The 18,389-nt window shown below is 40.0% G+C and overlaps 1 protein-coding gene across 6 annotated transcripts in view; it reads left to right on the forward strand.

The window, feature by feature from the left end:
• The window catches only part of FILIP1 (filamin A interacting protein 1), a 124,981-nt gene that overhangs the window by 74,628 nt on the left and 31,964 nt on the right, over positions 1 to 18,389 (forward strand). For all 6 annotated transcript variants that reach the window (XM_071741518.1, XM_071741514.1, XM_071741519.1 and 3 more), the window contains 2 exons: positions 3,955 to 4,128; positions 6,223 to 6,401. In XM_071741518.1, coding sequence (XP_071597619.1) covers positions 3,955 to 4,128; positions 6,223 to 6,401 — 353 coding nt within the window. The remainder of the gene's footprint in view (positions 1 to 3,954; positions 4,129 to 6,222; positions 6,402 to 18,389) is intronic.

Raw genomic sequence — 18,389 nt, forward strand, 5'->3', positions numbered from 1 at the left:
GCCCCTACTTTTAGAAATACTTTTAGAGATAATACTTTTATTAACATAAAAGTCTGTTTATTTTAAAGAATCCATATATGAACAGCATAGAAAGAAAGTTAAATTTGGGTTTTTCTGCAGGATATTGAAGTAATGGAAAAAAAAAAAGTACATATTTTCTAAATTCTGTGTGTTGACTTTAGAGAGATTCTCTGACTGATAGTAGCCTTCTGGACTTAATAAATAACTGTTTTAATATGTGGTCTTCTCATGCCTATATATTCTTTCTCATCAGAGCATAAGCAAAACAAAAAATGTGACTTAAGAGATGGCTTTCCTATGCCAAACACTAAGTTTCTTCTACCAAAACAACTAACAGCTTTCCTATGGGGTATCTATACAAGTTTATTTCCAATTTGAAATCTCTTCCTTGTGTTAGTCTCCTAAGTTATGATTTATGTGAAAAACTGTTGAGCTTTGAGACAAGGGAGGCACCTAGGGGAGGTGTCCATCAGTAGGTTCCTTGCCAGTATGATTCCTACTTCTTAGCAAGGACCCCTCGTTTTGAGCCTCTTGTACCTCTTTCTAGGCACAGGTATTGAAGTAGCCCAAGTGTTCCCCCACAGGATTGTTCTGACTTGTTATCTGAAAATGGTGTGTTCCTTGCAGTTTAATGTAGCAATAGTCATTCACTGTGCACTGAAAGAAAACATCTTCACATGAGTTCTCTTCCAGCTGTTTCAGTGGAAAATTATTCATCTGGAGGAAACATCAAATTATGAATTATATAGGCCTGTTGTTTCAGGTCCTTCCTTCTACAATTATCCTAAGGAGTTTCAGAGAGATTAACTGAAGTTTGGAAGTCCCAAGCCTGATGGGAGGTTAGGATGTCACCTCTCTGATCTTGGCTACCTGCTCTTCAGAACCTTCCTATACTGGGGATTGTTGCTCACCAAATAAAAAGCAAAATTCTCTCCAGTTTATTATTAGCATGAGGCCCCCTTTTCTTGGTTCAATGCTTCCTAGCAACCCGAGTGTCTGTTTGTTAGTTTGCTTTTCACAAACTGTTATCATAAGTCCATGGAAACAGAGTGCTTGGTGAATTTGCCAATACCCTTGAAAAGATAACGATAGGAGCAATGGCCAAGCCCAGAAAAGGCAGAAGGCACCTTGCCACATTAATGTGATTCAGATCCCATTAGATCACTTCAGAGACTGGGATGCCCAAGAAGGGAGATGTGAGCAAGGAGCTGCCTGCAACCTGGGGATGGGGCCCCCCAGCCTGCTACCGGGTTAGGTACCCTCCCAGTGAGGGGTTTTCAGGGCTGACAGCCCTGCCCTGTCCCCTGGAGCTAATCATGTCACTGTCCTTTCAAAGATGAAGCCATGAATAAGGATTTCCTTCAAAGCTCTGAACTGAGCTTGAGTACTGAGGTGCAGGTTCATCCATTCAGCATCACCTAGTCTTCTGTTTTGGCTCCCTCTGACCCTCGGGGGACCCAGCTTTCAGAAATCTTTCTCAGCTGGCATGTTATAACCTGTTTCAGAGAATCTCATTCCCTCCTACCAGAGCTGCTCCATTTGCATCATCAATGATTAAACACTGATGAGGCTGGAAGGAAAATATGCACATTGGACAGGGACTGGGGCACTGTCTGTGAAGAGCAAGACCTGCTGGAACTCCCTCTGTCACCATTGCAGGGACTGGAGTCCAGCTCTTTGCTGTCCACAGATAAAGTGCTAAATCACCAATCCCAAGGTGCCTCTGTTTTTTCTGCCTGGCCCTGTCAATGTATAATTATGCCATCTGGGCCCCAACAGCTTCAACAGGAGAGCTGAACACATCCTCCTCCCCTTCCTAATAGTCAAGGATCTGAGGTGTGCTTGTCCCTGAGGAATGGGGTGTGTGGGGCTTGAAGATGTCTCTGCTTAGGACCAAAATAAATTGAGGTTTCAGCATGCTTGTTTGTGGGCCTTCATGCACTGGATGGAGGTGGCTGTCCCTCATTCTGCTGCTTTTGCTGCTCCCTTTGCCCAGTGTGCTTTCTGAGCACTCCTGTGGCATTAGGGACCTCCTGCAAGCCACACATTGGGACACCATATCCCTTCATTGGGGCAGGATGCAGATAGGGCCCAAAAGCTGTCTCTACCTAAAAAGGTCTAGGACAAGATGTCATAAAATGGTGATATCTATAAATACCCCTATCTCCCTTGAGTTTTTAAGGGCTTTTTCTTCTGTATGGAAGTGTTTGCCACATAATAACATGGACACTAAGACAACTGTTATTTCCACAGGCATATAAAAAAAATATATATTCTCAAATCTGTATAAAACTTTCCTAAAATAACATTTTTCCTGTACTGAGAGTGACATTTTTCCTGTACTGAAAGTGACATATTCTCAACACGTGATGTAGTGAAGTGTACAGACTCTCTTGACACTCTCTGTGAGTAACCCACTTAATTCACTTGTAGTTTTGTCATCTGTGAGTGATACACTTTTCCCACGCTCATGCTGTAAAAACATTAATGCCATTCCAGTTTATATATTCTCTCCTACATTAAGCTGTTTATAAATGAGCTTGTTCTCAAGTGGGTGGCATGATCTTTGCCTCAAGTTCATTTTTGGTTCTATTTTTATGTTACTCTATTTAAAAACAGCAACAAAAAAGGTTAAAAGGGTCTTTGCCATTTCCTGAAATTATTACCTTGCTCATTTTAAAAGCAGGTGGTTTTGTAGAGCTCTGATGGCTCTGTGGTATTGGGTAAAGATTTAATACTTGCTATAGGGATAATACAGAACACTATTATGAACACTGGAAAAGCATAAAACATTTGTCAGTTCATAAATCCTAAAGTCATTGCTTACATAGGGGCAGGATTTGTAACAGATTTTTGCTAAAATATTAGAACCTTTCCTTAGCCCTTAATATACCTCCCAAGCTCACATGGGTTGAGTGTCAGAAGGGCAGGCAAGAGAAAAATTTGTGCTCAAAGCTTTCTTCCTCCTATCCCTTTGGGCTTGTGGGAGAGATGAGAAAATCTGAGAGCTCCCTCATGCCTACCAAAACCCAGTACCCTTTACAGCCCCTCACTGGATCATGGTCTTATAAACCTTCTTTGAAGGACAAGCAAGTGCCCTGGCCCCATTTTACATGATTTAACAGATGTTGGCAAGTATCATTAGAATCAGAGCTCAGGATTAAGTATTTGTCCACACCATAGCCCTAAAAGCCCCTTTATTCATAGCCAGGTGGCTTTGCAGGGCAGCCTCATTGCTGCCTGAAACTGAGGCTCCCATCCAGAACAAGAAGCAGCAGCTGGGACCTGCTGGAACTCCCCTGGACCTCAAAAGCACCACTGGTCCCAGGTACTCCCTGCTTCCAGCCTCAGCAGCCTCCTCCACTGCCAGCAGGGATTGCTAAGACTCTTTGGGTCTGCTACCAGTTATGCCAGTTAGCTGGGGTCTGCACTTTTTCTAGGATTTTCTTTAAACAAACAAATGTCATAACTTTAATTTTACTAGAAGAGAATAGTTAGTCACAGAATCAAATGAGGAATTACTAGGAAATACTTAATTTGAGGCTGAGAAATATTGAGCCCACTCGTGCTGCTTTTTCTACTCGTCTCTTTATGGCAGTCAGGGAACAGCAAGGGCAGTGAATAAGATGAAGTTTATGAAGAGGAATGATGTTCCGTAGCTATAGTTGCAACCCAGATAAAAATTCATAGCATTCACGTGTAATGTCAGGCAGGAATGGAATAATTAATGATTACAAAGACAATATTTGGATATCACAGATCATGTTTACTCTGATATCTCCCAAAGTTTTTATATTTACATTGGCAACCCAGCGTTCTTCTAATTTATTTTATTTCTGTGTATGCGGTCTGTACGTATGAAATGGCCCCATTTTCCCTATTTTTCCCCTTGGTTGATAAGTTGGCTTATGGCAGTGTTTTGCAATGTTACAGGCAAGGGAAGATGTGATCCACATGCTGAAGACAGAGAAAACCAAACCTGAAGTTTTAGAAGCTCATTATGGGTCTGCAGCTCCAGAGAACGTGCTCCGAGTGCTACACAGGGACGCCATCCTTGCCCAGGAAAAATCTATAGGGGAAGATGTCTATGAGAAACCAATTTTAGAGGTAATAACTTCTCAATTTACATTAGTATGCCTGCCCAAGGGGAATCCTAACCAGAAGTGAGACTCCATGTATTTTGGATGGGTGCAAAGCATGCAAGAGGCAGCACAGCTTTTGTACAAAATAAATTGAGGAAAAATTGAATATTTTTTTTCACTCAACTGCAGAATAAATTGTAAGAATTTGGGTTTGAACCCAAACAATAAAGAGCTTGTACACTCGTTAGAGCTGATGTTGTAAAACAAGAGCAAAATTTTCAGGTGTTACACTTCTGTTTTTTAAATTCCTTTCAAATATAAGCTCCAACTTCTACTGCTTATGGTACTGTGAGCACTCTGATTTTCTAGGTGTAGTCAACCACAATCTTGTGGGTAGGTAGGAAAAGGAGATGTTCAGAGATTGACTTTGAATATATTTATGGGATCATAAATCCCTAGTCACTTTAAGTCACTCTAGGACTGCAAAATCAGTTCAGCCCCTAAAGGAGATGTGTAGGTCTAGATCTCTACGTTAAAATCTAAGCAATAAATGAATGTAGAATAAACCTAGGAATGTCTGAGGCCAGTGTGAACACCAAAATAAACAGCCCCTGCTCATGTTTGTAGTTCCATTACAGACTAGGACATCAAGAAAGAGCATGCAACAGCATACAATATTGCCTGTGCAAATCTTCATAGCTCCTCCTAGAAGAACATTTAATTTTTTCACATGGAATTGTGTCTACCATAGGACATCTTCATACTCTTTATTCTCATTGAAGCATTGTGTGGAATTTTTGGGATGATAGTAAATAAGAAAAGTAAACATTAGAATGTGGGAATACACATGAAAAACTGTTGAACAAGATTAAAAGACCTTAGCAGGACTTTTGTCTAAAGAAGCTGAAAATTTGTTAGGCATTTAAGTTCAAAACTAGCATTGTGTAGGTCAATAAGGGTTATGTTGGAGCTCAAATAAGATTGTTAAAAAATTTCGTGAGTGCAAAAGAACTACTCTCAAAGGCTGAACTCAACATTTTTAAAATGCAATGATGGCTTTACTGCCATGGTCAACTTCTGAAGAGCAAATCACCAGGCTTTCTTATTTCCCTCAGCTTGCTGAGGCACCCTATGAAACAGCAGCTGCCCAAGGAAGATGCTATTCCACAGGCCACGGGCTAGGAGTGGGCAGAGCAGGATCTGTCAGCTCTTGTGCTGGGGCCAGGCAAGCAGGGAAGTGCCAGGTCTGTGGGCTGCTCTGGCAAGGAGGAGGACAGAGTTTGTCCTCTGCTCCCAAGAAACAGCGAGAGGAGCAACTTGAAGAGCTGTGGTGGCTTTGCAGTGCCCCAGCAACTGTTTAGGCACATCTCCCTGGTCTTAGTGGTTGAATAATAATTGGCATATTCAATTAATTAAAAACAAAAACCAAAACCCCAAACAAAAAACCCCAAAACAAACCCTACACCAAACAGTAGAAAAAGGAAAAGTGTCACTCATACAGAAGAGAAATGTCTGTTGAAAAACAGGCTGAGGGGAAAACCCTAAAGCATGTGGTAATTGTAAAGCTGAATAATTGCACGTGGTAAGGTAACACTGAATCTTTGCTGAATCTGAATAGTTTAGGTGATTTATTTCAGCAGTCCTACATGTGTTGAAGATGAATACCTCAAATTTCAGTCCTGCTTCTACACTTTATGCTCTACATGTAGGTGTCTAGTGCCCACATAGGTGTGTGAACTCAGGGCCCCAGGGCCTGAGGGCATGTATCAGGATACATTTCCTACAGCTTTCCCCATCTGAAATGAGGAAAGCATTCATAGCACCTCACCACAGGGGAAATTCTGCACTGCAACAGGATTAGGATTATTTGTTACCCTAAAACTAAGCAAAGTTCTGTCCTTTGTGTAGGTGAGAGCTGTGCAAATGTTTATTGCAAACACACCATCCCAAGAAATCATTACTTTTACCGGACACTTATTTCTAGTCACTGCTTTATGTGAAGCCCAGGACATAAAATGGTGGGACTCACATTTACCAAACACAACATTGTGGTTAATAAAACAGATCAAGTAAGCAAGGAATATTTTAAAATGGTCTATTCTCCTTTCCTACAATCCAGCTGGACAGACTTGAAGAAAAGCAGAAAGAGACGTATCGGCGCATGCTGGAACAGCTCCTGTTGGCAGAGAAGTGCCACCGCCGCACGGTTTATGAGCTAGAAAATGAGAAACATAAACATACAGATTACATGAACAAGAGTGATGACTTTACCAACCTCTTGGAACAGGAGAGGGAGAGGTGAGTATCTGAGGTGATGCAAAAAGTATCCCAAGTGCTCCTGTGTCTGCTGGCTCAGCAGTGACATGGTCTGGTATTTTCTGTGTTGAAATGGTATTAAACTCACGTGTAAATATCAGTCCCCTCATTTTATTAGCAAGGACATTGCTTTGCAAATTTAGAGCTGGATGCTCCTGCAGTGTGTGCTTGAATTAAGACATTATTTTTTTTTAAACTACTCATGCCTGTTTTGGATCCACCTCATGGTAACTTTTGATCAGATATTATTTATGTTGGCTAAGTTTGGGGTTGACTTGCTTAGCTAAGCACTGCATTTTGTGAAGGACGGGGCACTGTTTGTCACAGCAGGAAGACAGAGTAAGGAAAACCACAACACACATTAGGATATTGGCAAACAAGTGGTAGCAACTTTGCCATGCCTTTTGCATTTAGGCTTGCATTGTTTTTCATATTTTTGAAGATGTATGCCTCAGGCAAGATCTGTATTTCCCTGGAAGAAAGTACTTCCATGATTTATAAAGCATGCCCAGTCTGCAATGGAGTGTCTGCAGTGGTTATCTCTCAGGCTCAGATGCTCCAAGGTTTTCTTCTTCAAGTTTTTGTCCTCCTTGTGGCAGTTATTAGTTCTCCAAATTGCCAAGAAAAGAAAGAGAACCTACCTCAGGTGAAGTATGTTCACTCAGAGGCAGCTTCAGTCTTTGAATACAAACTTTTGTGCTCATACCAAACTGCTTGAAATCAATGCAGAACATTTTTTTAAAAAAAAAAGCAAAAAAAAAAAAGCAAAAAAAAAAGCTCTGAGGAAAATACTTAAGGCAAGTTCAAAGAAAAAATGCTTTTGAGGAAACCACAGTCTGGTGGCAGACATTTGCAAAAAGCTAGAAGCTAAATTGTTTAGTATATTTCCTGAGCTCACTTTAGTGCCACATTTGAGAAGGTGGCCCATGAGCTACAGTAACCATATTTCCTGGTTTAATAGCTGTTGTTCTTCTGTCTCTCAATTTTCCTGGATTGATTAGAAAACTTAAAGGAACAAAAGTGCGTCTTCATCTTAGCAATTTGATTCTCTTAGCAGAAAATTTTAAAAAATTCCAACTAAGGAACAATTTCACATTTGATTCTCATGGATGCCATTTTTTTCTCTGTGCTTAATATCTGTGTACATATGGTCATGAAGGCAACTAAGATACTACAAAAGCAAAAAGTGGTAGTAAAATACTATTTACATTTGTCTTTGCATTTTATATTAACTTTGATTTGTCAATTGTTGCATTACTATTCCAGCTCAGCTCATGAAGGCCACTAAATAGACTAAGATTCTGAGCTCTTTTGAACTGACTTCCTTCAACAAATTGGTTAAAATCTTTGTCTTACATTACTACTGGTGAGATATCAAACCTCATCTCTGTGTACATTTGCTCGTATTCCTCCTGCTCTTTTGTGGCTTTTAAATTTCTGTATTTCTATATTCTACAGTTTTTAGAAAAACAGCAATCAAAATAAAAAAACAAAAAGGAGAATTTGAGTTTGAACATCTGTTGAAAGCAGATCTTTAAAAGCAACTAAATCCATTGTCTTTAGTGGACAGTGACTCTACTGATGGCTGCAGGGGAAGAATTGCTGTGCTGCAGCCCTTTTGATTTGTGTTGAATGACATTTAAAACCTGATGTTTGCTATTTAATCTACTTTGTCTAAGGCACTAATGACAAAATACATTTGAAGTTTAGTAACAGTAAAGTAGAGAGAACGTGGCATGTAGCTTAGCTTAGAAAACCTACACGCACATCCCTGCCTCTTCAGGGCCTTCCTTCTAGATCACTTTCAGAACAGATTTGCAAGATCAGGATGGGCTGGAAACCTCTCATTAGTGTATAGTCTTAAATGATCTCAGCTCCTCATCTTTGGTTGCTGAGTGCACATGAAACTGAGGCTGCACCCACATCTTTGTAGGTATTAAAAAATGGAAGTAGTATCATTTAAGGACTATATTCATGGAGAGAGAGAGGGTGATAGGATGACTTCTCAGGAACGACCCGCAGTGGCAGTCAGTGATAGATTTTTGTCAAAAAGAGTTTGTAGTAAGAAGATTAACTTGCAGAGGTTAAAACGCACAAAAAAACCCTCAACACCATACTTACTTAATCTGTGTATTAGGACAGAGAACTGGTGTGCTCAAAAGCATTTCTCAGGGTCCTGCCTAGACCTTTTTGTTTTATAAGTATCACTGTATATATGATTTGTTTTACTGTGGTGCTTTGAGGCCTGAGGGTTATTTTATTAAGAGCTGGACAGACTTGCAGTCTCCATGAAAAACAAAAGGGACATGGAGGTGAACTTTGCCTGTCAGCCACTCTGCTGTCCTCACAGTTATAATATTAATGAGACAGGGTGAGCTGGAGGAAGAACAGTCCTGTGGGATGGCCATCTCACAGCAGTCTGGTACAATGAAAGCAGTAATAATTTCTCTCCCATTTCTAAGCAATTTCAGTAATTTATGTGCACACAGTCTTCCACCAGTCTTTCCTAAGTATTGATGTCCACACCAACTTTTAGAGGCCACATCTGCTTTTGCTGTCCTGTGAAAGTTTGAACAATACAAAAATGGAAATTCTTTAAGAGCAGAAATATGACTTGGTTCTAATGTATTTCTAGCACTCTCTGTCTGTATTTATTTTGGAATACTTTTTTTGCATACACTTTCATACATTATCTCTAATCCATCCACAACATGATGTGAAAACAAATGGCCCATATGAGGGACTAATTATCAGGTCACCCTTGCAGAGGAAGGAAGTAGAAGGAAAGCAGGGTTTGTCAAGAATAGTTATGCATGAAAAGTATAAAAAAGAGAAAGTTGTACATAGGGATATTAAAAATGTAGACAGCTAGGAGAGGCAAATGGAGAAAGCTGGAGGCCCTGACTGTTGGTGTTGGCTCTGCAACACCAAGTGCAACTCAGCTATAGAAAGGTTGTGGAAAAGGTTGGCTTGTTACAGGAAAAGAGAAGTGAGAACCATTTGCTAGACAGAGATGAAAGAAATCTGGTAATTTTAGTGGAAGGTGCTTCTACAGACATGGTGACTGAAGTGTTTTGTAAATTTCCCTATAGTATACTATAATCATATCCAAAGATGGGAAGGTTTGGAACAGTATGTTCCAGTTTTGTCATTCAAACAAAATTCCCCTTTATCACATTTGCCCACCTCAGCCACTCTTCCTGTACCACACAGTTGTCCTTGGGCATCTCATATTTTGAGTGCAAAATCCTTTTCCTCCTGAGGAGTCTGAGGAGTCAAAAAAATTCAAGAGACCCTTGGTGGCAGACAGTGGGGTAATGAGTCTCAGAATGAGGCATCTGACTGAAGCTGCACTGACAGCATAGCTCACAGTGCACACCTGAAGAGCAGGAAATCTCACAGGTGGTAAAGTTGGTCCTCCCATCACAGGCACCTCCATACTCTTCAGCTGTGCTTGGGGAGTGAGAGAGTGGTGTGAGCTTGGACATCAGCTGATCAGCTGATCTTTTGTAGGACATGCTTAACATGAAGTGGTAGTCCCAGCCCTGTCACCTCTCTAGGGGACTGTGGGAGGAAAAAAGGAAGGAAAGGAAAAGGAAAAGGAAAAGGAAAAGGAAAAGGAAAAGGAAAAGGAAAAGGAAAAGGAAAAGGAAAAGGAAAAGGAAAAGGAAAAGGAAAAGGAAAAGGAAAAGGAAAAGGAAAAGGAAAGGGAAAAGGGAAGGGAAGGGAAGGAAAGGGAAGGAAAGGGAAGGAAAGGAAAGGAAAGGAAAGGAAAGGAAAGGAAAGGAAAGGAAAGGAAAGGAAAGGAAAGGAAAGGAAAGGAAAGGAAAGGAAAGGAAAGGAAAGGAAAGGAAAGGAAAGGAAAGGAAAGGAAAGGAAAGGAAAGGAAAGGAAAGGAAAGGAAAGGAAAGGAAAGGAAAGGGAAGGGAAGGGGAAAGGAAAGGGGAAAGAAATGGAAAGGAAAGGAAAGGAAAGGAAAGGGGAAAGGAAAGGGGAAAGAAATGGAAAGGAAAGGAAAGGAAAGGGGAAAGGAAAGGGGAAAGAAATGGAATGGAAAGGAAAGGAAAGGAAAGGAAAGGGGAAAGGAAAAAAGAAAGATTATTTAGTTTTGAATATAAAATAACATACATTTTTCATTTGATTAGCTGGGCTTTTTCTTCTGGTGGAAACGGGGAGGGCTCTGTGTAACCTTGGCACTGCTTTGACCTCTTGGTTAACCCAAGAGATGAGGCTTAAAATCCTGACATTTTTAGAGGTGCTAGTCTTTGGACAATTCTTCTTGTACACTTGTTTGAATCCAGTTTGCTGACAGCACATTTCGTGCTATTAAAAGTGCTGGAAAGTGCCCACTGATTTTAATGGTTCAGAAACAGGGTTGTGGTGAGGACCACGGAGCCAGTTCTGCAGGCTGGACAGCAGAAATAACCCCAAAACCTTCCAAAATGTGGGGAGGAAGGACTTTCTTGCATATATAGACAAATAGACAAATAGAGGGTGTGATGTAGCAGAAGGGCTTTTTGGAGCTGGTTAAGGGAGATCTGTGCATCTGCTCTGAGAGTAATCTGATCATTTCCAGCACCATCCCTGAGACTGCTGAGACTTATGTGACAGTAAATACATACCCAGTATCTAACATTAAGTACACTTTGTCTGAAAGCACTGATATTGTGTTTAGACACATTTTATTTTACAATCTCATTGAAGTTATGAGGATTTTAACTTGGCTCTTGCTTTCCTTACTGCAGCTTCAAATTATTCCTTAGAACCACAGCAACAGTGTTCCCAGTGCACTGAAGCATTCACATTTCTGTCAAAGGCAAGGCTGAGGATTCAGTCTGTACTTCCTAAGCAGTGCCCTGCTAAATCTGGTTTTAGTTAAAAACCTCTTTTTGAAGTACACTGCCATAATTAGATCTGCTTAGAGGAGACAGCGGGACTGTGACCCCAGATCTTTCCTCCACAAAGTTTCCTTTCAGTCTTCATGTAAAATTGTCTCCTCTCTGCCTCCCCCATTGCAGCACCCCCAGCAAGGAATGCACTGGCAAGTCCCTTGGAGGTTTGTGATAATACATTCCTCTTGGCTTGGGTCATCCTGGCACTGAGATGCTCTTGGCTGCTCTGCTGGTGATGTAATTCTGGGCCCAAATCACCTGCAAAGGAAACTGATCTGTGAGCAATAAAGAACACAGCCGCCTTGAAATGAAAATGAGAGTGTTGATGTTAGCAAGTTTTCTAAATCTTTTTTTTTTTTTTTTTTTTTTTTTTCCTTTTTGCCTTTCTGCTTTTATTACCAGAGTTCCCCTTCCCCCTTTTCCCACGAGACGGCAGCACCAAGCCTTTCATTGGGAAGTGCTTGCCTTTTTGTTTCCCTTTATTTCATGGACCCAAGCAAGTGTAAAGGCTGAAATGTGACACAGCTTGGAGATTTTGTGTGCATTACCTTTCCAGTTTGCATTTTCTGTTGATTTTTATGGAGATTGTAAAATAAAAAAGCTGGCAGGAAGACAGTGGGGCAGAGTATGCATCAGTCAATTAACTTGTTCAGGGAACAATCAAGCCAAAAGTATGAAGTGTTCAAGGATAATAAATCTCTGACATTTACCAGTTTAAGGCCAAATTCCGTGGTAAGAATAGCCCCAGAGATATGGGGGTGAGGTGTACAGTGCAAACATATAACACAGATTTTGATTTGTGACTGTGTAATCTGGTGATTCCTTTAACGTCTGGAAAGCAGGTTACTTTACAGCCATATTTTTTTTCTCCAAGAGTTCTTAGCCATATTTGTACTCTGACCTTTCTCTCATGTGATGATCATGTCTTTGTCCTGGTCCCCAAAAATAGGAAATGCCAGCCAAATGGGACTCTGGGAATCCACCATTGCCTGTAGCAGTTACCCTGTACTGGCTGTCTTAGAGCACTGAGTCACTCTCTGTGTTAAGTGCATCCCCAAATTTTAATCTTATAATGTAGAAGTCAAGGACAACAGTAAAGTTTTTTGTCTTTTCTTCTAGGCCAACATGCTATCTGTATGGTGTGGAAACACTGGTTATTTTCTGTCAATGTAATATATTCACAGAATCACAGATCACAAGTTGTGTAGTAGTCCATTAAATAAATAAATGAAAAAATAACAAAGGCCATTTCTGCACAGTTAAGTAAATCTTTAGATCATCCATTTTACAGGTCCCATTTTACAGCTCTATCTCACTGCAGGGAAGTCACTGCTCAAAGTTTATGTTTTAACTAATGAATTTGGTCCCAAGTTCTAACGAAATGGCTCTTAAGGTAATTTAAAAATGAGAGAACAAAAAGCCATATTGGACTGTGGAGAAACAAAATGAAAGTATTGCAAGTCTTAAACAATGTGAGGCTTGCCATGAGCTGGGACTAATCCAAATCCATCTCTTCACACTTGGATAGCCCTCAAAACTGTCCAGTCTTTCAGTCACTTCTGGGATTATATAAAATGGCATGATGTGTTGTTTCAGCTATTCTTCCAAAATTATTTCTAAGTAGGCATCAGCTTCATAGCCCTTGAGAGAGAATTATTATACAAAACTATATGTAGTTCACTATTCCTAGCAAGTTTGCTTGCTAAAATAATCAATTCAAATGCTCCCAGGGTCAGACAGGGGGAAAAAATGACTTCATTCAAAATCTGCTCACGAACCCAAGCTCTGTCCAGGGTGCAATAGGTAACAATTTTAACATTTAAGGGGCCTTTGGTATGTTTCAGAGTTATTATACTACTGAAATAAGTATCAGTTCACAGCTCTACTGAGGCCATCTTTTTAAGTTGTGATTTTTTTTTTAGGCAAAGAAAACAAGAACTGAATCAGGGTCATGTAGGGAAAATTGCTTCCTTGTTCAAGAAGATTAGAAACAGGTTTCAGTTGAACTGCCAGGTTTCACTGAATTTCTAAAACATTTAGATAGATGCCACTTATTTACAAGTAGAAATTTATCCTAATAGGCACTTAAACTTCAACATGTTGGATATCTGCTTTAAGTTTAAACAGTTTACCTGTGCAGAGATGTACAGACTGATGTGACTTAAGCATGTGACTTAACTATTTCAATTAATGTCTTCAAATTTTCAAGATCTGTTTTACTGGTCAGATAGTTTCCACTAAGTTGTGTGAAGACCCTCAAGATGTCATCTCACTTGGGGGGTTATTCTGATTCAGTGAAGCTATATAGAAGTTTTCCTAACCCTAAACAGAGGTGATGTGTTTTCTATCTTTTACCAAAAAGGTGCTAAGTTGTGTAACCCTTCTCATTCCTTCAGTATCTCCACCAACAGTGGAGTCTACCAATATTGAGTTTTATCTTTGCATCAGTTCAGTTTTCATTTCTTTTTAAAGCTTATATATGGAAAAATCTTAAGGCAGAAGAAATAAACAGGGGGTGCAAAAAGCCAAGCCAAATGTTCTTGTGAAATGTGTCAAAGCTTGTGCAAATGTGAGAGGAAAGAAATGCAGAATGCAGAATGCAGCACATATTTGTAGAGCACCTGTGATTATAATATTGTGCTGACATAGTCTTTTGACTAATTTCTTTAAAACCATTTAAAAATGCTGTTTTCTGTCTAATATTATTATTATTATAAGCATAATCAGATAAAATCTGGTGGCTTAATTCATAAGACCAGCTAGTCAAAAAAACATTTCAAGTATCTCTGTTATTTGATATCATCCACCCTGAACCCTAAGAGACTTTCAGTCCTACTGTTGACCACCTGGGGTCTGAACCCATCTCTCAGGGAGAAGCCCTTCTTGGTTGTGTCCTTGGATCTCTTGGCATGTCTGTTCCCACCCCTCCTGGGTAAAATAGTTCAATTTTTTACAAGTCACTTATGTACTTTTTGAATTCTTTTCACCAAAGGGGTGAAAATCTTGTAAGTCAGTGCCGGGGTATTCAAATTCTCCCAGACTCAGGAATTCACTGGGCCAGGTCTCTCATCCAAAAAGTGAGGATTTTTTTCTTCTTGGTTTTGTCAATAGTGCCAAGATATGGTCCTCTCTATCTACTGCTTTTCTTAAAATGACAAAGATGGAAATGAACTTATTCAGGATTAACAAATGTTTCACTGAAATCCACTTGTAATTTACTTTTGCTTGAATGAGAGAGAAAAATAGAGCTTTTTCTTTTTTCTATTTTTTTTCCTTTGGTAATTACTGAATTTTTGGTTCAGCTCTGGACCTGAAAATCAACTACACAGCTTTGCTGTCCAGTTGCTTATGTTAGGGAGTGATTAATAGTAACAGCATAGAATCATAGAATCATAGAATGGGCTGGGTTGGAAGGGACCTCAGAGATCATCAAGTCCAACCCTTAGATCTTCCAGTTCCGACCCTCCTGAATGGGCAGGGACACCTCCCACCAGACCAGGTTGCTCAAAGCCCCATCCAACCTGGCCTTGAACACTTCCAGGGAAGGGGCAGCCACAACATCCTTGGGCAACTTGGTCCAGTGTCTCAAATTAAAGAATTTCTTCCTAATGTCTTAACCTAAATCTCAGAGGTTATGTGTATAAATCTCATAGCTGCATATATGATACCCTAATGAGAAAAGATAAAGAAATGAGCAGAAAATGAGGCTAAAGTATAGCCATGAGTGACATCAATGCATTTCTGATGATACTGATTATGTCATAGGTGAAAAAGTCTCTCTTGGTGATAAATACAGATATACACACACATGCATCACAGGTTTAAAGTTCCTGTACAATTCTGTGTAAATATTTACTTTTAGAGGAACTAGAAAGGGATGAATGTATTCTCTTTCATCATTTAAACACCAGGCTTCTCCTAGATGACTTGTTTTAAAATTATGCATCACTTTCATCATTTTTTACTTCTGAAAATGACTGGCTGGGACACAGCCTAGGTTTCCAAAACCAGTAGGAGCAAAACATTGTGCATACTGGTGAAAAGGTGGTGTGAAGCATAAAACACTGCCACTTGCATTTGTCACACAGCTCTTGCTAATCCTGCCATGGAGAAGGATGTGTCCTGGTTTGGCTGGCTCATGTCCTTACCTGAGGGACTATGTGCTGTTGGTCCAAATGGATTTTGGCTGCAGGAACTGTTACTTTGTGTCCATCATTAGCACACTAAACTCCCTGCATCCAGATTCTTCAGGTCTTCAGAAATAACTAATCCATAAAAATGCCAACCTGACACTGAATTTTATGAACAAAAAACTGGCATTGTTGCTCTCTACAACTACCTTTGCTCTCTACAACTACCTGAAAGGAGGGGGTAGCCAGGGGGGGGTTGGTCTCTTTTCCCAGGCAACTCTCAGCAAGACAAGAGGGCACGGTCTCAAGTTGTGCCGGGGGAAGTTCAGATTGGATATTAGAAAGAATTTTTTCACGGAAAGGGTGATCAGATATTGGAACGGGCTGCCTGGGGAGGTGGTGGACTCGTCGTCCCTGGAGATATTTAAAAAGAGACTGGATGTGGCACTCAGTGCCATAGTCTAGTGACTGCGGCGGTAGTTGTTCAAGGGTTGGACTTGATGATCTCTGAGGTCCCTTCCAACCCAGCCTATTCTATGATTCTATGATTCTATGATTCCTCTGAAGTCAATAGAGCTCTTCTTGATTAATGGGCTTAATGAGAATCAGGAAATGTTAAAATAGTGTGTATGTACCTATAGAAGTATATATGCATGTATTTAAATGTATTATAAACAGCAATTTCTTGAGTGGAGTTATAGCTCCTGGATAGCATTGTTATCTCCAGCAAAATAACTTATCAATAGTTATTTCCTGTATTACTATATTTTTATGAAACTTCTATATTAATTTCTGTTTATAATAATGATATTTTTACACAATCTTTACAGCCAAATAACTCCTTTGTATTTTGAATTACTTTTTGATCAATACTGCCTATTGATTCCACCCAGGAGGCTCTTAAGTTTTTCCAAACTGATTTTGCCTGTCTTTGTGTGTGGCATCATTTGTGTTTATGTCACTGTAGAATTTCAAAAAATAATAGTGATTTGTAAGCAAGGATGCTCAGTGGAAGTCAGCAGATGACAACCAAATATCTGATTAGAAAACAACAGTGCCAGGGAGAATTATCCCTGCAGCTATGCAGAGGGCCACACAGACATGGTAAGAAAGAAATTGTAAGGCAAGAAGAGCATCTTCTAATTCACACTTTGTGAATTTTCTAATTCACTTTGTGAAACTGGTTTGGTTTCTCCTTGCTTCCTCTCCATCCGGGTACTTTTCATTTCACCCTTCAAACATGCTGGTGGCCAGCACATCATCTTGGAAAGGGTTAATACAAACTGATACTATTTCAGACTGAGGAGAGAAATAAAATCAATCTCATTCCCTGAACAACTAATGCAGCTCACATGCATTGGTGCAAGAGGCAGCCCCCTTGCAACACTTTCTTAGCATGGAAAGATGGCTCCTGTCCTTATGCAATGGCTCTGGTCAGCCCATGTGTCCCTAGTGCTCAGAACAAACCCCTCACTCTTCTGTGTGTAAAATTATGTGTCTCATGAGGCCCAAATAACCTCAGGTGGGATAATGGTCAGCTCAGACATGCAGTGGGACTTCTGAGGATATGCAACAGCAAGTTTGGACAACCAAGGCACAAATCTGCCAAAAAATCATGTGCCTATGAACATCCAGATGTATACGTGCTGGCTTGGGTTTTTTAAAATCTATCCTTCTTTTAAATTCTTCATTAATTGCATTACAGAAATCTATGTGAATTTTATTTTTTTTTCTGGATCCTGTTCTAAGCAGCCACAAGTAGGACATTAAAATAGCAGGCTCCAATCTCAGGAGAGTTTATCCCCTGTGTGAGTGCTATGGGGTGTACAGTGAGGGGAGTCTCTTCTATAAATGTTTCTCAATACACACAAATCTTCTAATGCAAGTAACAGTCCTAGGAACTGCATGATCCGTAGCAATTAAGTATGCAGTGGTAGAAAAGCTTTGTGTTAGTCTATGTGGATTTGTTTGTTTTTCAGGGTTGTGGTGGATTTTGTTGGTTTTAATTTTTTTGTTTGTTTGGGGTTTTTTGGTTTTGTTTTGGTTTTTTTTGGCAGGGAAGATGTCCATTTATGGTACACCTCTAGAAAACAGAGGCAAAAAGCATTAACAAAAGTGGGGTCATGAGATGGATGTGGTGGTCAGATGTGTGCTTTGTGTTCAGGGCAAGAGCTGATGGTCCTGGTATGAAAGTTAACAGAAATATCTTTATAGCCTTTCAGATTGACAGCTGGGCCATGGCATATTAGAATAGGGTGTGACAGGATTACTTGGTGCTGAAGTTGTTAAAATCTACCAGTCTCTTTTCAGTTCATAAAAGCAGCTGCTGACTGCTCTTTAGCAGCATTTGAATTTTTTTTGAGGATTCAGAACTTGCTAACTCACTGGATATGGTGCTCACAGGAAGTCATGTTTAAGATTCAGGAAGGAATCTTCATGAGATTATTTACTTTTCTCCACTTTTAGAGGTGTGTATTTTTTTATCCTTATGTCAAGCTGTGACTGAGGTGGGCAAATATAATGTATAACAGTGGATGCATACCCTGTATTTCTAAGAAAATAAAAGGCCCTGCATTGAGGGAGATGGAGTTTTTATATTCACTCCACTTTGGCAGACTCTTCTCCTCAAACTGTATTGCTGTGGTACAGCTGTGTGAACTTTTCCATGCTTGACTAGCCCAATGCATGCAATGATATGAATGATGGTACTTCCTAAATCCAAATTTCTAAGATCTTCACTCTTCTCTTTTTTTTGAACATTTCTCCCATGTGTGAGACCCAGTCATGGTGGCTCCAGGCACTGTCACTTGTGTTGATTGATGCTAAAACAGAGCAGCAGTTCTTTGGTGCCTGTTCTCTCTCCTTTTTTCTGCCAATTTGTTTAATTCACTCAATCAAAAACATTATTAAATGGAAGTTCAGAAAAGGTCAGCAGGAGCTAAAGCAAC

Source organism: Heliangelus exortis, chromosome 3, assembly GCF_036169615.1.
Source record: "Heliangelus exortis chromosome 3, bHelExo1.hap1, whole genome shotgun sequence".
NCBI lineage: Eukaryota > Metazoa > Chordata > Aves > Apodiformes > Trochilidae > Heliangelus > Heliangelus exortis.